Source organism: Manis javanica, chromosome 1 (genome assembly GCF_040802235.1).
Source record: "Manis javanica isolate MJ-LG chromosome 1, MJ_LKY, whole genome shotgun sequence".
Lineage (NCBI taxonomy): Eukaryota > Metazoa > Chordata > Mammalia > Pholidota > Manidae > Manis > Manis javanica.
Window position 1 is genome coordinate 139,765,856 of NC_133156.1, and position 21,073 is coordinate 139,786,928.

The 21,073-nt window shown below is 41.9% G+C and overlaps 1 protein-coding gene and 1 long non-coding RNA gene across 5 annotated transcripts in view; both read right to left on the reverse strand.

Moving 5' to 3' along the window:
- Positions 1 to 246: 246 nt before the first annotated feature.
- On the reverse strand, positions 247 to 15,930 carry LOC118974039 (uncharacterized). The gene is made up of 3 exons (XR_005063617.2): positions 15,767 to 15,930; positions 15,460 to 15,539; positions 247 to 1,840 (listed from the first exon to the last, which is right to left on the reverse strand). It is a non-coding gene; the product is annotated as an uncharacterized lncRNA (long non-coding RNA).
- Positions 15,931 to 18,215: 2,285 nt separating this feature from the next.
- TRIO (trio Rho guanine nucleotide exchange factor) overlaps positions 18,216 to 21,073 on the reverse strand; it is a 340,446-nt gene continuing 337,588 nt past the window's right edge. For 3 of the 4 annotated variants that reach the window (XM_073237759.1, XM_073237756.1, XM_073237760.1), the window contains one exon: positions 18,216 to 20,535. In XM_073237759.1, the coding sequence (XP_073093860.1) occupies positions 19,993 to 20,535 (543 nt within the window). In that variant the 3' untranslated portion in view covers positions 18,216 to 19,992. The remainder of the gene's footprint in view (positions 20,536 to 21,073) is intronic. The other variant, XM_073237763.1, reaches the window with a different exon arrangement.

Consider the following 21,073-nt stretch of genomic DNA (forward strand, 5'->3'; position numbering starts at 1 on the left):
GATTAAAAACGCCTTCCTCCTGTGGGAGTTTGGTGTGCTGTGTACATGGGCTCTGTCTTGTTTATCACTCGAGACTAACAACGCCCGGCATGTTTACCTCACTTGAAGCAACATGGCTGCACAGAGACAGGACAGAGGGAGCCCCGAGCACCCAAGGCCTGACGGCGCAGGGCCGCCCTCTCAGTGCTGCCTCGGCTCTCTTCCTTACCCTGCTGCACACCGCCCGGCTATTCATCTGCAGGGGGGGGGGGGGGGGGGGTGCGGTATGTGTACCCTGGCGACGCCTTGGGTCATTCCCAGATCACTTTCCACCCTTATCTGTGTCATTTCAAAAACTCTGCATAGACGCATGAGAAAGATTTCATCTTTGTGTCTGTTTTTGATAGTGACCTGAACCCTGGAACCTGACACAATAGAGCAATAAAAACACCCCTGAGGTTGCCGTCACCCACAGGAGCCCTTCTCAGACTTAAACCTAAACCCTGTCTGGGCGATCTTGCTGACTTGCAGAGTCTGATTCATTAAGTCTGGGACAGGACCTGGCCTTTATTTCCTTTTTCAGGCTGAAATAGATTTTATTTAAGTCCTTATCCATCATAGATAAGCATGGACAGAAATGCTAGGCCATGAAGTAATGAGAGGCCATGAGATAATGACTTAATTAAGATCAGTCCTCTTTTGTATATTACATTTATACCTTTAATTATTTTTGTCCCCACAGGTTTATGTGTTTTCATGCAGCAATGAATTGCAGGTCTTAAGCAGTATGCAATCCTAAATTCTTTTTCACTCTATAGACTTTCACATTGACCCCTAAACATTATCCATGTATTCCATGCAAAAACAGCATGGGGAGCTTTACTTTTGGCAGAAAGAATGACTGGGTTTAATAATCCAGGTGGGAAAGCATTTCTAAACAGCTGCCCATGGCTGCTGCGGCTCTTGGCCCAGTGGTTACATTTTGAGTAGTGACAGAGTTGAGAATGGCAGATGCCCAGGACTGAGGGGACAGGATGCAATTAACAATCAAATGCTTCAGAAGACTCCAGTCAAATTGCAATCCTTTAGACCATGGACTCTACAATTTATAAACTTTGGTTTCTTAACCAATTAATAGAATTATATGTGGTTATGAAGGTTAAATAAAAATGACATTTGAGCTCCTTCCCTACCTTCAGAGGGCCACACATATTGTCTTGCACTGGGCTTTTTTGTTTCATTGTAGTGATTTTTCCAAATGCACACTGAGAAATGACCTTATTGATATAATTAATAAGTAGTATAAGATTCCCTTGTATGAATGTACCTTAATTTATTCAACTGATCCTATATGAGCAATCCTTTAGTTTTGTTTAGATTTCTCTTTAGAGGTTTTCTTGGTTCTTTGAGCAATTTTGTGTTATCAGTGCCCAAAAAGTGACAGTGGAGGCCTTAGCTTTCATGCTCGCCTGGCATCCTATGGAAGAGTTGAGTGTTGACCTAGTAAGAGGGATCCCACAAATCAGTGCTAATAGGCATTCGGCCTTCCGTACACTTCCTGAGAGGAAGTTAATGTAAGGGAAATTTAGAGAAACTGTTGAAGTAACAGTGATGTCACTTTCTGAGTAACGAGCTATGGTTCAGCCCTGTCTCCCTCCCTCACCTACCACTCTCTCTGCCTTCTTTACTTTCTTTTCCTTAACTGGAAACTTTTAATTACCTCTTACTTCAACATTCTGATGATTTCCTGGCCTGGGGGTCCAGACCAGGCCTTTCTAGTAAGTACCAGCCATTTAGTGGGTGGTATTCATTCCAGGATCTTCTCCCAAGCAATCATGGTCTGGTCACATTGTGGCAAAACCTAGAAACACCAAAGACAAATTAGGCTGTCCCACTGTGCTGTTTATTGTCATGTCAATCCCAGGGTCCTGATTATGATTTCGTAACAGGTCTTAGTAATTGGTCATATAACTGCTCCAGCACCATTATTTTTCAAGATTTCCACATGCACTTTAGAACTAGCTTGTCAATTTCCACAAAAACCCTACCAGGGCTTTGTTTGGGATTGCTTTAAATCTATAGATGAATTTAAGAATTGGCATCTTTACTATATTGAGCCATCCAATCTATGAACACAGTGTATTTCCTTCCCTTATTTAGTACTTAAAAAATTTCTCAACAGCATTTTGTACTTTTCAGTGAAGAGGTCTTGCACAACTTTTGTTAGATTTTTCTCTAGTTATTTTAATTATTTAAAAAATATTAGAAATGAGCCAGTTTTCCTTTATAATGTACCCTGGCTACTACCCCCCAAAGACTTGTTTTCATGACTATTATCTATATTTGCTTTAAAAAATTTTTTTTAACTCAAAATGAGTAATAGCTTCCTTGTTTGGGGCTTATTCACCTGCCTTTAAACATGAACACCTCAGGGATACTGGGAACCAATGAGAGAAGATAGGATTTCACAGATCTTCCCCATAATAGATGGAGTTCCCTGAGCAGTCAGAGTGCCCGAAGTGGGGAAAAGACACAGAACTGTGGAAAAGAACCCATCTGGAAGATAAAGCCAGAGCAAGGCATTCTAACCTTCCTGATGGACATGCACAAGGGTCAGATCATCCTTGGCCCTCTTAGCCTCTCAAATCATTCTTAGAAATCATTCTATAGAAACATTCTTACATCTGCCTGCCACCTAAACATGGGAGCACTCTAGGATGTGAGGTGCAAACGGGTAATCAATGGTGTGGAACTGGAAACTCTTGCCTAGAGTTAGGACTTAATACCACTTTGCTCAATGTCAAGCCCAGAATCTGTCAACGTCCATCACGGAGCAGAGCTGATAGTAATTATGGCTGCGTGAAGACAGGCCCGGCAAAGAGCAGATGCAGCCGATCTACTCACTGATGGAAACTTCTTTCTAGCTAATTTAGAGACTGAAGCTATTTGCTTGAGTCCTCTTCCTTATCTTCCAGGCATTGTCTTCATTCCTGGCCTGGGTCACCATTTAACTTATAAGAAATGACAGCTAAACTCCCTGGCAAAAGACCAAACCCATCTAAAGTCAATACCAGGACAGATTTGTTCTCCTTAATGTCATTAAATGTGAAGGGCAGTGTTATGTATTAAAGTGGTGTATGGAACCCACTGCAAGGAGGTGGTCTTTTTTTTTTTTAATTAATAATCCTATGCTCTTATTTTTTTTGGCATGTGCAAAATGATAGCTTTATGAAAAGTCTTTTTTCAAACATGGCAATTTTAAAGCGAACATTCAAGAATTTTAGACTAATCGTAGAAGCCATCTTGCAACAAAAGCATAAAATTTGAAGTTGGTACTGTCATTAAAAACAGCCCAGAGAGTCACTGTGTCCACAGAATCAACATATAATATCCGGTGGAAGCGACACTGACATTTGGCAGATGGTTTCAGGAGGTTTACTCATGGTGTTTGTGTTTGGATAAGCATGGCCCATAATTTTCTACCTCAGCAGAGCTTGGTAGGTCCCAACTTCTAAGCTGGGTTGTAGTCCAAAAGGAATCAGGGGTTATGAATAAAATTTACTATACAATTAATGGCCTAGAGGTAGAAGTCAGCTTTTCAGGGCAGCCTGCAGCCCATTGAAGCCAGAAAGTACCTGGAGCTCCCTTTCCAACTGGCCAGAGGAAGCCGATGTCCCTGCCAGCCAGAGGTTTGAACTCAGCCCACGGAACTTGGGTTTCTTTTTCAGTTGAGAGTCTGGGCTGCCTTTGCAGTGCTGGGGCGGGGCCTGGCCCAGGCCTCTGGGTTGGAGCTGGGGCTGAGACGGGCCTGTGCTGGCCCACCACGGGCTCCCTCCTCTGCCCTGCACTGCGACCCCCTCCTGGCCTCTCACAGGCCTAGCAGGGGAAGAGGTGGGCAGGCAGGAATGGGCAGAGGGAAGAGGTTGGCACAGGCTTTACTGGGAGCCCCCCTCCGAGTAAGGGGAGCAACTTTTGGCTCTTGAATCAGGAGGGAAGGGTGTTCTTGGGGCCTAGATCACAGCAGCTGTTTGTCTGTGGGATGTTCATCATTCAAGGGAAGCCTTGCCCTGCGGTCTGGGGCAGGAGGGGGGTGCTCATCCCAAAACATAAGTCCTGGGCTGGCTCTGCCCCTGGCTGGCTGTAAGAAGGACACGGCTCTCTTAAAACTTTTTATTTTGAAGTAATTATACATTCACAGAAAGTTGTAAAGTTAGTACAGGGAGGTCCCTTGTACCCTTCAGCCAGCTTGGTCACATCTTAGGTAGCTATAGTGCAACCTCACAACCGGTAGGTCCACGTGGGTACAATGAGTGTGTTCAGCTCTAGGCCATTTTTTCACATTGACACATTCATGTAACCATCACTGCAATCAAGGTAGAGAACTGGTCCTTCACCACCTAGACTCCCTCTTGCTATCCCTTTAAACCACTCATCTGTTCTCTGCATCTATAACTTTGTCATTTTGAACATGTTATATAAATGGAATCATATAGTATGCAACCTCTGAGATTGGCTTTTTTCAGCCAGCACAATTCCCGTGAGATCCATCTACGTCACTGTGTGCCCTGGTAGTTTGTCCCTCTTTTTTGTTAAGTAGTATTCCATGGTGTGGATGTACCACAGTTTGATTAACTGTCACTGTCTGAAGGACCTATTTGTTGTTTCCACTTTGGGGTTCTTACAAATAAAGGCACTGAGAACAACTGTGTACTGGTCTGTGGTGGATGTAGTTTTTGTTTCTCTGGAGTAAATGCCCAGGAGTGTGATTGCTGGGTTGTATGCTAAGTCTATGTTTAGGTTTCTGAGAAACTACCAAAATTTTTTCCAGACTGATCAAGGCACTGTATTGAAGCAGCTTTTCCAGACTTCCTATCAGCACTGTATGAGTGATCCAATTTCTCTGTCTTTGCCAGCATTTGATGGTGTTGCTGTTGTTAGTTTTTGTTGCCATTGGGGGTTAGTGATAACTCACCAGGGTCTCAATTTGCTTTTCCCCAATGGCTAGTGAGACTGATACATCTTTCATGTGCTACTTGTCATTCATGCATATCCGCTTTGGACTGCAGTCCTTTGCCTGCCATTTCTGGGAGCCAATGCCCTTATGTTTGCATTAAAAAAAAAAAAGACTATTTTTGAAAATAGTTTTAGGTTCACAGCAAAATTGAGCAAATACCTCCTGCCCCCAAACACACACAGCTTCCCCTACTATTAACATCTCCTACCACAGTGGTACATTTGTTCAACTGATGAAACTTCACCAACACATCATTATCACCCAGCGTCCATAGTTTACATTAGGGCTCACTCTTGGTGTTGTACATTGTACCGTTTGGGCAAATATATAATGACATACCCTGAAGACAACCAGTGTTCTGCCTTTTCATCCCTCTCTCCCCTCTAACCTCTGGTAATCACAGATCTTTTCACTGTCTCCATAGGTTTGCTTTTTCCACAACGTCATATAGTTGGAACCATGCTGTATTGAGCAGCTTTTTCATATCAACTCCTGTCACTTATTAATATGCATTTAACTTTCCTCCATGTCTTTTCATGGATTGATACCTCATTGCTTTTTAGCACTAACATTCCATCATCTGGATGTAACTCACAGTTCATCTGTTCATTCATCTACTGAAGGACATATTGGTTGCTTCTAAGTTTTGACAATTACAAATGAAGTTGCTATAAACCTCATGTATAGGTTTTTATGTGGACAGAATTTTTTAATGCCTTTGAGTAAATACACACCAATGTGCATGATTGCCAGATTGTATATTAAGAGTGTTTAGTTTTATAAGAAACTCCTAAACTGTCCTCCAAAGTGGTTGTACCATTTTGCAATCCCACCAGCAATGAATGATAGTTCCTGTCGCTCCACATCCTTGCCAGCATTTGATGTTGTCAGTGATCTGGATTTTGGTCATTCTAATCCTTGCACATTGTCTGCTCTTTGCTCTTTCCCTGGTGTCCCTCAGATGTGCTCCCCACTCCTTTCCTGTCCCAGAGGCTTTATCAAGGAGGCTCCCCTGCCCTCTGGCTTCTGGTTGAAATCTGCCAATCTCCCTGCTGGAGCACCAGCTGGAAGCTGAGGAGGGGGGTGGTGAAATGTATCTCTCTGGCTCTCTGACTCACTGTGGTGTTGCTTCAGGCTGGTTTCCTCCATCCAACAGAGGGCTCTGCACCTGTGAAGGATGCCCTCTCTACCTGGGGATGAGTCCTGACTCTCCCCACCCACAATCCTCAATAGCCCTTTGTAAACCATCACCTTCTCCAACTTGGGTGGCCGTCTGTTTCCAAAAGGATGCTAATTGACACATCTCCCCATCTCTTAACCCCAAAAAAGGATCTTATTTATTATTCACTCAGTTTTGGTGCTTGGTCAGCTTGGTATATTCCTCCATATGCTTATTTCTATCTGTGGAACTCAATCATTGATTTATTCAAGAAATATGGAATGGAGTTCATTTCCCTGGGTAGCAGACATATTCAGTACTGTGGGGGAAATGGAAGTTCCTATGGCCAATATCCTCACCTAACCCTAAATACTTGTTGATGTAATTGGCCTACCTCTAGGCTAATGTCCCCACACCCATTGGCAATGAGCTATTATTGACTGAGTCACTATATAAGAGCTCTTCCCAGTGCTCTGGGTGGAGGCAGAAATGGAGGGGGCACTGTGGACCTGCAGACTGTTGGATGCAGACATGATCCTAGTGCTCAACCTACCGCCATGAGAATAACCCAACGAACATTCTGTTGTCATTTCTAGGTCTCACCAAATCTATAGTGAACCTGCCTGGGGCTAATACCCTCAGGAGAGACAAGTACACACATACACACATGTGCTAGGAACTGGGTGTACTGTCAGTGCAGCAAGTACTGTTCAGTGGTGTGAGGAAGGGGTTCCTTCTGCCCCATGGGGACAATCTTCCCCGGCTCTGTTGGGTTCCCCAGAGCCCCTCCTAAGTAATCCTGATCACCAGAAAGTGTTTCCTTCCTGTCCTCTGTTCTCAAGATCTGGTGCTGTTTTTCTGGGTGTGTGTACACCTGAGTGTCTGAAGATCTCCAGCAGCTCTGTTTTTCTAACAGGACTCTCAGTCCCTGTCCTTTCCTCCAACCGAGGTCAGAGCCTCTTCCTCTGCTGTCCGCCTCCAAGTGACCGAGCTCTTCTCATCTGCTTACAGAGATTCTCACGTATGTGGGTCCTGGCCAAAGCCGCACCCAAAGTCAAGAAACTTTGGGGCCTTTCTCCCTACTGCCCCTTAAGCTTCTTGGTCACCACTGTTCAGATGACACTTCATGAACAAGTGACCAAACATGTGCTCACTCACTTGCTAGTTTTCCTGGAACAGCTCTTACACAGGGTTTCCCCTCCCTATGGTAAGGAGGCTCCAGCCATGCTGTTTAACATAGGAGCTACTGACATCTAAAATGACCAACATTAAACAAAAATAAAAATCATTTCCTTAGTGGTATTAGCCACATTTCAAGTGCTCAATAGCCTAGGGGCTACTATACTGAACAGCACAGATATAGAACATTCCCATCATTACAGAAAGTTCTATTAGCACTGATCTAGTTAAAATTTGGTTGGGGGCCTATAGAGCCTACTAGACCTTTGGGAAAAAACAAACACCTGACTATGTGCTCAGACTTCCTGGATCTAGTCATTGAGCAGTTTGCAGTATACAGCACTAAAACTAACCAGGGCTGGCACACTTTAGGACCAAACACATAGAGCCCTGAGGGTTGGCTTTGCTGAAAGGAATTAAGGAAAAAAATCTTAATTCTCAAAGACTGAATACCTGATCTCTAATGCCATTCCTTAGTTTTTCGTCTCTCCATTGCAGTCAGGTGCAATAGCCCCTGTGGGAGGCAGAAGTTGTCATGGAAAGTTTTGTATGACATCCTGACATTGTGAGAAGGTGGTTACTTACTGTGCATCAAGTGCTGGAAACAGTAACACTGACAGACAAGATGCCTGCCTTTGTGGAGCTTACCATCTAAGTGGGAGAGACACAAAAGAAACAAGTAAACCAAAAATGCTTCATTCAGTGTGTGGAGGTACAATGCAGGAAGAGAGGGCATGAGAGAGACTAAAAGAGGCCACCCCTTTTGGGTCAGAACTTTTCTTCAGGGACTTCTAACCTGAGGTCAGAGGACAAGGAGGGAGGTAGGTCAGGATCAGAGTGTCAGTGTGGGGGTCCAGAGGGCCCAGGTAGAGAGAGGATGGTGTGTGAGGGCTTGTTTGAGGTCATGAGCAAAGCTAGATGGTTGGAGCAGAGGTGGTGAGAATGGTATGTGGTGGGGCAGGGATACCACAAGGGCTGGATGTTATCCTCCCAGCAATGGGAAGTCCCCCAAGACTTTAGACAGGGAGAACATGATCTTGTTTGCATTTCCCCCAGCTGACTCTGCTCTGCATGAACTGAAGTGCGCAGAAGTGGAAGTCAGGAGTCTAGTTAGGAGGCCTCTGTGGGATGCATGGGGGCCTAGAATGAGGTGGTAAAAACAGAGGGTGGCTAAAGGGGATATTTTTGGAACTGGATGAAATGCAGAAGGCAGATAATGGGCAGAACAAACAATGGCTTCAAAATCTCTGGCCCAGCACCTGGATAAATGAGCATGGTTTAGGGGTTAGATGAAAGTTGACTTTCAGTGTCCAAGTAGAGAGTTGGATATAGGAAAGAAAGTTAATTTTCTCTCCACTTCTTGGTTCTTGTCTCAGACCCCTGTAGCAATTACCTTTTGTTAATTTGTTAAAAGACTAACAAGAGAAAAACAGAACTTCACTAACATGTAAACCTCATGTTAACATGGGGTATACTCAGGGGAAAAATGAGTAACTCAATGAGATGGCTTAGAGCTTTGGCTTACATGGCATCTCTCACAAAGAACAATAAATCTGTGGAGAAATAACAGGACAAAAGAAAGGAATTTTAGTCTTCTAAGAGTGGAGAAAAAGGCTAGTTATTAAAATTTGTTATGTAGATTCCTTTGGTGCTGACTCCGGGCTCATAGGTCTAAAGTTATCTCTGTTGATTAATTTTTGTCCATCTTGGAAGAGTGGAGGAGGGACTACTTTCAAGTTTATGTCCTGCTTTTAGGCAAAGAGCAGATGCGAAGGGAGCTTTTCTTGTATCTGCTTCTTTCCCATTGCCTTAGCTGCAAATAATCCTTATACCAAAGTGGCACTTTTTTGGGGTGACACATTCATGATCCCCTTCATGAGTACATAACCTGGGGCCCAGGGGACTTTGAGTGACACCAATTTAGAAATTGTTGGCACAGAGATGGTGTGGTATGTTGAAAAATGTCCCTCCAAAAGATATGTCTATCCTAAACCCTAGAACTTGGGATTGTTACATTATATGGCAAAGATGTGATTAAGGGTACTAAGAGAGGGACATGATCCTGGATTATTCACGTGGGCCCCAAATACCATCAGAAGGGTCCTTAGAAGAGAGAGCAGAGGAGGATCTTACACACCCAGAAGAGAAGGCAGTGTGAGGATGGAGCAGAGGAAGATTTGAAGATGCTGGCCTGAAGACTGGAGTGATGTGGCCACAAACCAAGGAATGCCAGGAGCTACCAGAAGCTGGAAGAGGAAGGAGCAGACCCTTCCTAGAGCCTTAGGAGGGGGGCTCTGCTGACACCTTGACTGCAACCCTGTGCTGCTCATGTTGGACTACTAACCTCCAGACTATAAGAGATTGAACTTCTTCAGGGTTACCACCAAGTTGGTGCTAACCTGTTAAAAAGCCACAGACAACGAACACAGTGTTATACAAAGGAATGAGATTATCTGAGGTCCCCTAGGGAAAGAACCTGTGTTGTCAGAGAGGGTGGCCCCCAGTGAGGCCCAAGAAGGTCCCATAGAGGAGGAGATGGCCTCAAAGAAAAACAGCCTGGTTCAGAGAATGGGTGGGTGTATTTAACACCTGTGAAGTTGTAATGCGTACTTTCATTTATATTTTTTATGTTGCCCACTTGGCCATAAGATTGGAAAAGAAAATAAGGGAACACTACTTCTTCCTGCCTTTGGTAAGCCTGCTGTAGAAACTCCTGCCTGGTAGAGCTTAGTGTTAGTAGGTAATGTTCCTGTTTGCAAAGTAGGGATGCTTTGCATCTTTTCTCTTTTCATGTAAGCATTTAAAAATAAATATGGAAACCAGGTCATTACAATATTTTAACAACCCAGCAGTATAGGCAATTCTCAAATTTCAATAGTGTGTGTCTCAAAAAGTCTGTTTTTATGTCACTTGTTTTGATATTTTTTCCTATATAAGCACATTAATATGAGATAAATTTAGTCAAAGAAACTAATAGGGTAAAATTGAATAAAAGAGGTTGTAACTCTCAAAAATGGAGGATAGATGCATGGTTTCTATTAGTGATAATTATAAATAAGGCAATTAGTTTGAAAGTCTCCAGTCTCTACTTTCTTGGACTTTCACAAGAGACTTTGCCTGCGAATCCCTTAATATTCAAGGGAGGAGAAAGCAGAAAATGCTCTGGCAAACTCAGCAGTCATGAATGAATAGAGAGGCCCCTGAACTGGGATTTCAGTAGGATGAGAGCCACATAGTGAAAGATAAACCCTTAAGTGATTTTGAATTGTAAATAACAAATGGCCAATGTAAGCAAGAGATACCTGCGGAAGCAAATGCTCTGTCACCTCAAATTACACCAGAATCACTCCCTCTTCTCCCCCAGCCGGAAGCCACTGTGGAAACCCTTCCAGGCCCAGCATGTCACTTGTTTCTGTTTCCTCAGAAATTCTGTTGGACAATTCATTGCATTCCCCTTCGCAAAGTTACTTCAGTAATACTTCCCCTTCTTTGCCCCCAGATGCTTCTTGAGAGTAGAGCCAGCCCGTGATCCCTGTACGCCTCCCATCGTGCCCTGTGTGCAGCTCTGCTGCCCAGGCCTTCGCTCTCAGCAGCCCAGCCAGTCCCTCACCACCTCTCGTCGGTCATCGTTCCCTGGATATTCAATCTGGTTACTGTGGAATGGGAGTAGAACACTAGGGCTGGTAGTTAAGTAAGACTTCAACAAGAAGTGAGTCAGCAGAAAAGGTGCAAGACAGTAAAATGTGCAATTAATTTAAATTCTGACAATTACTGGTTGTACAGCTCCCATTTTATAATGGATAAAATTGGCTGCTTTTGAAAATAAGATTAAGTAGTTGTTTTCATATCTTTCTCAGGAGGCCAGTGTCACATAATCTTAAAACTAATGACTACAAAGAAAAGCGATACTAGACTTCTGCTTCTGGGAAGCTGGAGTAAAGACACTTTCCCTATTCCTCCCACTGAGTACAACTGAAAAGCCTGAACGTTTTACATAAAATGACCTTGAGAAGACTGCAAGGCAGAGAGAAGAAAGCAGGCTAGCTGGGAGCCTCAGGGCTGAGGAACCACAGGTGGTGAGCTTACTGGGATTTCGTTTTGCCTCATATATCCAAGCTTAGAGCTGAAGAAGCCAGCAACCTGGAAATGCCTTAGCAAAAGTCCAAGCAAAACCCTACCCTCTCTAGACCAAGGATGGGGGAAGAGGCAGCCCTGAGGTCCGTATTTTGGATGATAACTTTCCTACTCTAGCCAGACACTCCAGAAGACACTGTGGTCCTCACCTCCACCCCACCAGCGAAGAGTGAGCAGGGAGCCTAGGTTTCCATCCTGCCAGATTGTAAAGGGACACCCCAACCCCCGACTCAGGTGATATTAGAGAAGTCAAATAGGGAGCCGAGACCTTCATCCTTGTCAGGCAGTAAGAAACCCCCCCCACCCCCCACCCACTCTGCTATCAGTGAGGATTTTGTGGGGAGCCTGAACTACTTCTCCCACTTCCATCAATAACAACACCCCCTCCCCTCCCCCCTACGGTGGTGTCAGAGGAGGCCTAGTGCAGAGTCAGGACTTTCATCAGCCCTGTGGTATCTGAGCAGGCCTAGTGGAACTCAGACCCTTGCCCACCATTAATGAGGCAGCACCCAGCCCCCCTCTGCTGCTGGAATGGTGTCAGATAAAGCCAGCTAAATCAGAAGTGTCAAATGAAATCAAGAGTCTCATAACCTAAAATCTAAAATGTCCCCATTTCAAATGAAAACTATTCATCACACCAACCAGGGAAATCTCAACTTGTGTGAAAAAAGATAAGCAATACACACCAACAATAAGATGACAGAGATGGTAGAACTATCTCCAACAATTTTAAAGTAGCCATGATAAAAATCCTTCAAGGAATAATTACACACATTCTTGAAATAAATGAAAAGATCAAAAGTCTCAGCAAAGAAAGAAGATATAAAGAAAAACCAAATGAAATTTTAGAACATGGAAATATATCAACCAAAATGGACCCAGTGTATGGGTTCAGCAGTAGACTGGAGTGGACAAAGGACAGACTCAATGTACTTACAGATAGAACAATAGAAGTTACTCAATCTGAAAAACCAAGAGAAAATAACTTTTGTGTGAGTTGGTGGGTGATACATTGCCTCAAAGACCTGTGGGATTGAAACAAAAATGTCTAACATTCATGTAATTGAAGTCTTTGAAGGAAAGGAGAAAAAAGTTAGACCTCTAAAAGTACTTGAAGAAATGGCTGAAAGCTATAAATTCAACAAAAGACATAAACCTATCAATTCAAGGATCTGAGTGAACCTCAGAATTAAGTGAAAATAAACTCACACTAAGATACATTGTAGTCAAACATCTGAAAACTAAAGATAAAATCTTGAAAGTGAGAGAAAAACATCTTACTTATAAGGGGAAAAATTTGACAGATTTCTCATCAGAAACCACAAAGGCCAGAAAGAAGTGGCACAGTGATTTTGAAGTGCTAAAATTAAAGAACTGTCAACTCAGAAGTCTACATCCAGGTAAAATGTTATCAGGAATGAAGGGGTAGATCAAGACATCAATTCAAAGAAACCAAAGAGAATTTGTTTCCAGCAAAACTCTCCTAGAAGAATTGCTGATCTAAGTTCCCTTTCCAGAAAGGAAAGGATAAAGGAAGAAATCTTAGAATATAAGAAGGAAGAAAACAATGGAAAGGGTAAAAATATGGGTACATACAATACATTTCCCTTTTCTTTTTGTCTTCTAAACTATGTTTGATGGTTGAATAAAAAATTATAACATTGTGTGATGTGGTTCTAAATGTATGTAGAGGAAATTATTTTTAAAAATTATAAACTGGAGAGGGTAATAAGATATAAAGAAAGGTTTCTATATTTCACTCAAACTGGAAAGATGATGACACCAGTAGACTGTGATGAGTTATGTATATAAAATGTAATACCTAGAGCAACCACTAAACTTATACGAAGAGATTCATTCAAAATCAGTACAATCGAAATGGAATTGCAAAAGTGTTCAAACAATGCACAAGGAAGGCAGGCAAAGGAAAACAGAAATGGAAACCAAAGAGAATGGTAAACTAAAAATCAAAAGTGCAGGGTTAAGCTTCAACTTGACCAAGAGTTACATTAAATATAAATGATCTAAATACACCAATTAAAAGTTAGAGATGGACATAGTGGATTAAAAAACATGGCCCAACTTCATGCTGTCCACAAGAAATCTACCCACATATAATGATATAGCTATATTAAGAGTTATAAGATAGAAAAAGATATACCATGCAAACATTAACTATTGAAAAAGTAGGAGTGACTACATTAATATCAGATAAAATTATTAGAGAGAAGAATGGGATATATTACATAGTGATAAAAGGTCAGTCCACTAAGGAGACTGTTTGGTCTAACAGTTTGGAAGACACAGTTATTCCAAGGGTGTGTGCATCAAACAATAAAGCTGCAAAATATGTGAGACAAAATCTGATAGAAGTGAGAGAATAAACAAATCCATAATTATAGTTTGGGACTTCAGTATTCTCTAATTTACTGAATAACTAAACATGACATAGATCAATTTGGAAAGCACAAACTATTACAATTCATTCAATATGAAATAGATCACTTGAATAGCCCTGTAAGAATTAAGGAAATTGAATTTATAATTCAAAAACTCCACATTAAGAAATCTCCAGGCTCACATTGTTCCACTGGAGAAATCTACCAAAGATGTAAAGAATTAACAAGAATTTTATACAATTTCTTCCAGAAAATAGAAAAAGAGATAAGATAATTTATTTTATGAAAGTAGTAGTACACTGATACCAAAATCAAAGAAAGTAAGAAAAAAAGGAAGTTAGAGACCACTATCCCTTATGAATATAGATATAAAAGACCTTAACAAAATAATAGCAAATACAATTCAGAACATAGTATTATATGCAATGACCTGGTGTGGTTCATCCCAAGGATGCAATTCAGCTGAATATACAGAAATCAATCAGTGTGATCAACTATATTTACATGCTAAAGAAGAATTACATGATCATATCCATTGATATAGAAAAGCATTTGGCAATATTCAATACAAATTCATAATAAAAACTTTCAGAAAATAGAAATAGTGGAGAACATCCTCAACTCGATAAAGAGTATGTATAAAAATCTATAGCTAACCTTGTGTTTAATGGTGAAAGACTGAATGCTTTCCTACCTCAGATCAGGAACAAGACAAGGATGTCTACTCTCATCACTTGTATTTGGCCTAATAGTGGAAGTTCTTCGCAGTGGAACAAGGCAAGAAAAAGAAATAAGGGGTCTGGAAAGGAAGAAATAAAACTATGAGTTTTTAAAAGCTATATCATTATATGTGAGTAGATTTCTTGTGGACAGCATATAGTTGGGTCATGTTTTTTAATCTACTATGTCCATCTCTATCTTTTAATTGGTATATTTAGATCATTTACATTTAATGTAACTATTGGTCAAGTTAAAGCTTAAGCCTGCCCTTTTATTTTTTAGTTTACTCTTCTCTATGGTTTTCATTTGCCTGTCTGACATGAATATGTGGAAAACCCTAAGGATTCTACAAAAACACAGAGGACTAGTAAGAAAGTTCATCAAATATGCAGGATAAAAGATAAACATTCAAAAGTCAGTTGCATTTCTATGTAGTAGCAACAAATCTGTAGACACCAAAACTAAAAATATCAGTTAAAATTGCTTTAAAAAAGATGAGTAGTTAGGTATAATTCTGATTAAAAATATCAAAGAAGCTCTAAATAAATGGAGAGCTGTATCGTATTCATGGATTAGAAGACTCAATATAGCAAGGATGTTGATTCTCTCCAAACTGATATAGATTTAATGCAATTCCTAAAAAAATCCCAGCAAGTTATTTTGTAGGTATAGATAAGACTATTCTAAAATTTATATGGAAAGGCAAAGGAACTAGAATAGCTAAAATATTTTGGAAAACAAGTAGGAGGGAGAAGCAGTACAGTCTACCTGATTTTAAGACTTACTGTACAGCTACAGTATTTAAGGCAGTGTGGTATTCGTGGAGGGATAATTATATCAATGGAACAGAGGAGAGAACCTAGAAACAGACTTACGTAAATAGGCCCAACTGATTTTTGACAAAATCACAAAAGAGTAGACTTTTCAAGTAGTGCTGGAACACTTAGATATGCATCTGCAAAACAAGAACAAAAACAAGAAAACATACTCCCCCCCAAAACCCTTGTAAGGGTTCCAGCCCCACCAAAAACCCTCTCCCCAAAACCCTTAACCTAAAATTTACATGTTATACAAAAATTAGCTCAAAATGAATCATGAGCTAAATGTAAAATGTAAAACTTAAGAACTTTTAGAAAAATACTTGGGAAAAAAGCTTCAATCTAAGGCTAGGTAAAGAGTTACCTTGACACCAAAAAGCTTGATCCAGAAAATAAGAATTGATAAATAGGACTTCATCAAAATTAAAATATTGTTCTCTGTGAAAGACCCTGTTAAGAAGATGAAAAGACACATTACATATTTGCAAACCACATCTCTGACAAAGGACTAATATTTAGAATACACAGAACTGCCAAAACTCAACAAAAAAATCAAACAACCCAGTGAGAAAATGGGCAGAAAACATGAAGGAAGAAGGTTTATCTTCTTCAAGGAATAAAGATAAAAAGTATCTTCTTCAAGATAAACAGATGTCAAGTAAGTACATGGGAGGATGTTCAACATCATTAGCCATTAGCCATTAGGGAATGAAAATTAAAATCACAGTAACATATCACTATACATTTGTCAGAATGGCCAAATAAAAAAAAGTGACAACACCAAGTGCTGACAAAGATTTTGAAGAAATTGTATTACTCAGAAATTGCTGGTGGGAGTATAAAGTGGTTTGGAAAATAGTTTGGCAACCCTTTAAAAAATGAAATTAGTAATTATGATATGATCAATCATCTGACATTTATTCCAGAGAAACAAAGACTATGTTCACACAAAAATCTATACATGAATGCACATAGCTTTGTAATAGTCAAAAGTTGAAAAAAAATCCAGATGTCTTTTTATGGGTGAATGGTTAAATGAACTATGGTATATCTATACCATGGAACACTAGCCCATAATAAACAGGAAACTATTGATACACAAAGCAGCCTGAATGAATTTCCAGATAACTATGCTCAGTAAAAAAAAAAACTCATCTCCAAAGGTTACATGCCATATGATTCCATTTATTTCACATTCTCAAAATAACAAATTATAAAAATACAGAACAGATTAGTGGTTGGCAGGGGTTAAAAGGAAGGGGTTGGAGGTGGAAGGTGGGTATAACTATGAAAGGGCTGCGGGGATCTTGGTGAGGAATGCTCTATAGCTTGACTGTATCATTATATCCCGGTTGTGATCTGATGTTGAGTTTTCACGATGTTATCTCTGGGGAAACCTTGGGTAAAGGGTCTATTTCATACAGCTGCAAGTGAATCTATGATATCACAATAAAAAGCTTAGCTTGATTTTAAAAAGCACATACTGTATGATTCGACTGACATCAAGTTCAAAGGCACATAATTTGTGATAGAAATCAGCACAGTGATTGCCACTGGCAGGAAGGGGTCAGGTGGGAGGAGGAGGAAGCTGTGTTCTGCTGTGGGTGGTGCTCAGGTACATACGTGTACAGAAATGTGTTGAGCTATAATTTTATTATTTGTGTACTTTATTTTTGTAAGTTAAATCACACACATATATGGAGCATTCTTTTAGTCCCACAAATTATTCTTGTATAACTATTTAATGTCTCAAAAATGTACAGTTGAAAGGATCTTTCCCTTTCCAATGGTGTAAATGGTTTAATATCCTTGGACTAAGATGCTCATCATTTATTTTTCTGAAATACTGGTGATCTTTCTTCCCTTCAAAGAGAATTCCTGGATTTAAAAAGTTAAATAAATGATAACATGCAGAATACAAAGCACCTTGGTATTTGAGAAAAAAATCCAGGTAGTGATAATGATTGGCCACTTCTTACCTGTGGGAATGCTTTGCTAACTGCACAGGTGGAACTGCTTCATTCAGCAAGTGTCGGATAAAAGCACCACAGACCCCTGGCTGTTCTCTTGTAGCTGAGGTGACACTGGGGTGGCCAGGCAGCTCACTCTGCCACAATGCCACAGTGGCACAGAACCAACTTCGCATCTCTGCCCCTCTGGAGCTCACTATGCCATCAGTGTCCCTGGGACTCAGAGGAGCTGCCCATCTCTGGGAGAGTGAGTGTCACATGCCTTCACTTAGGGTCTTAGTGCAAACGCTATCCTTTCACACCTGTCTTACCTTCAGGATTTCAGCAAACATGAAATATAAAATCTGTTCTACAAATTCCTTGACACCCTGCATGGAGCGGGAGTGCTGCGGGACAGCCACGACTGGGGGGCTCTTTGCAGGTGCACAACCCTCAGTTTCTTTGTCACTGGTGCTTGAACCCAAGTGCTTCAACTTCTTCAGTCCATCTGGACCAGGTGAATTGGCTTTTCTGTGGCCAGGATGCAACAGCTCTTCCCCTTGCTTCAACTGTATGTTCATCAAGAACCTTAGGTCTTCTAACTGGCATGTGGCGCAGCCGCACTGCTGACAGCTGATATCTGGCTTGCACACCAGTGTGCTGAGTCTGGGTTCTGCGAACTGTGTGCCCAGAGCCCAACCAACTCCCATTTCTGGCTGTGTACAGCAGGTTCCAACCCAGAATATCCTTCCTTCAACTTCCCTCCCCTGACCCAAGAGAGGATAGTATTTTTAGTCTCTTCCTCAGCAAGCTGTCTCTTTTCCATTCAAATGACCAATTTAAATAAAAGGAATAACACAAATATCAGGCAAATATGTTTAATTTTTTAAAATAACTGATGGCAAAATAAAATATTTACATCACATCATACTATGTAAACATGTAAAGTCTCTGTACAAAGAAATGTACATGCAAAATAATGTAAAAATTTAACTGAAATAACAAAAGAAACAATACACAAATAAAAGCTATGAGGTTACGAATACACATCCAGTTTTGAATCCAATTTCTTTCAAAAAGTTTCTGTACAATTTTACAAGAAACAAAGAAAAACCCAACAAAAGAATAAATAAAATACATTGGAAGCTGCAAAGCTTAGCTATGCCAGTTTATGGCTTGAGACCCAGGTATCTGGCTGGTTTAGGAAGCGAGCTGGTCTCTTTTTTAGTGTATTTCACAAAACAAAGATAAAAAGACATCCAGAAAAATTCAAGCGTGCCCAGAAACCCAGCGTCTTGTTCAAAGTCTGTCCCACACCAGCGTTATTCTGCCACAGTGACACAGACATCGGATGCCAGCCTCAAGGCAGCTAGTACTTAATTGGCTTTTATTTCTTACCAAAAGCTCAAAACCCAGCCAATTTTTGTACAGAAAGTTGAACATCAAAAAGTCTAAAAAGTAGTAAATGTCCAGACTGATTTTGGGGAAAAAAAATAATACTTTGGCATTCTGAATAATAGCATAATAAATTTTAAAACATTACCCTATTATCCAGTTTTATATTGAGTATGAAATCACTTTATACAGTCCTCAAAACCGACAAATTTCACGAAGAGTTAAGCCTCCTTGAACTGATGGCACAGGGTTACGAACCCCCACCCCCCGCCCCACCCGATTCACACACAAAACCATAAAGCTCACTGTACGAAGTATGTGCTTTTTCTATGTATTTATTACAGGTACAACAGAGGTCTTCATAAATAGTTGCATAAAATGTTAAAGCCACAACATTGCACATGATATGAAATAAAACCAAAAAACCCCAATGAGTGCATTTACAGTATTTTCATCTGACTGTATACTGCTCAACAATCTGATTGACGGCTTGGGGGGGAAGTGGGGAGAGGGGGGCCGTGGGAAGGACCCAACCTGACGTCCTTGGGTGGGTGTGGGCAGAACCCTCTAGCCCCTGAAGGAAGCCCCAGGAGGTGGGCAGGCAGGGGGAGGGACAGTGGGTAGGGAAAGGGCAGACCGAAGGCAGGACCAGTCTTATATACAAGTAAGGCCTACATTTCATCAGAGCAAAACGATTCATTCTGTTTTTATGCAAAAGTTTGAGGTTGAATGCACATTTCAGAAGCCTAGTCTGGCGTCCTGGCAAGACGCACAGACCAGGCAGCTGGAAAAGCTCAGAGCCAGGTGGACACTGAGCTCCAGATGAGGCCGTAGGGACTGCCGCCACGAGGGTGGGTCTTCCCCCAGAGATGCCCAGTATCTGCTTTGTTCATTAACACCAGTGGTTGAACACAGGCATTTCGTTTCCTTGAATAAATCTTGGAAAATGTTAAATTTGCAAAATTCTATTCATGTTTGTTTAAAAAAGTTTCTTTTTATTTTTTGCAGAAACCTGAATAAAAGACTGTGATACAGCAATGCTGTCTCCGCTCTTGCAGCGCGCACGAGAAGGTCCTCCACCCGGCACGGCTCGCTCCCCGAGTCCCGAGCACAGCCCATTGGAATGCAGTTCCACACGATGAACATACGGCAGCCGATCAGTTATGTTGGTTTGTGTTTCTCTTCAAAACTCAAATTAACAGCTGATTGGCAGGTGAAAGAGAATGAGAAAGAACTTCAGGATAGGTCAAACTCTAGGCAAAAGCCTGCTCTGTAAGAAGTTTTTAATGCTACGGATAGGTCGAACATCGTTCTGGTGTTTGCGCCGCTCAATGAAGGAGGTCAGCCTGGATGTGTCGAGGGTGCCCGCCCCTTTGCCGTGGGCCGCCTGCAGCCACTGCTCCTGCAGGGCCAGCGCTGCCGAGGGCCGCTTGGCAGGGTCTTCTTGGAGGAGGGAACACACGAAATCCTTGGCCTTCTGGCTCACCCCTGTGAAGTAGTCATCTGGGAAACTAAAGTCTAGTCGGCAAATGTTCAGGCAGGTCTCCTCCACGCTGTCGTCCAGGAAGGGGGACACGCCGCTGAGAAGGACATATGTGAGCACTCCAACACTCCACGTGTCTGAGGTCAGCGAGATGGGGTTCCCAAGGATGATTTCGGGGGCCGCAAATTCAGGGTTCCCCAGTAACTGGTGGATATAGTAGGTCGTGCTGAGTTGGACAGCATCTCCAAAGTCGGCCAATTTAATTGTCGGCTTGGCTAAACTCTGATCCACCAGAACATTTTCAGGCTAGAAGATAGGACAAGACGCTGTCACGCTCATCAATCTCAATCTTAGGCTCACGCTTAAGAGTCTATGTAGCCAATTGGGAAAAAGTGTTCATGTGCCAACCTGGACGAACTTCACGGGGGGAGGAAGCTCCGACAGGGGACCTGCTGCCCAGCGTGGCAGACTAGCCCTCTCCTGGAGATCGGGGTGGGGTCCCTCTGGCTTACGAAGGCAGCTGTTCAGCTTCACTCCAGCACTGCCGGTAACACCCTGCCCCCCTCTCAGCCTCTCACCAGCCCAGCAAAACTCACAGCAAGTCCCTGAGATCTCATTAAATGTGCCAAGACCTCAGAGGTTGGTCAAGTGCTTTAGTGTATGCACCACTGAAAGCAAACTCTTAAACAGATCAGAAAAAAGTGTTCCTGTTCCCACCCCTCATATTTGTCCCCAGTTCCCCTGGAGCTGCTGGCCTGGACTCAGAGGACAAGCTGAGCTATGGCCCCTTGGGCTGCACGGCCGGACTGGGGCCGGGCACCCTCTCCCCCGCCCTGGAGCCCCA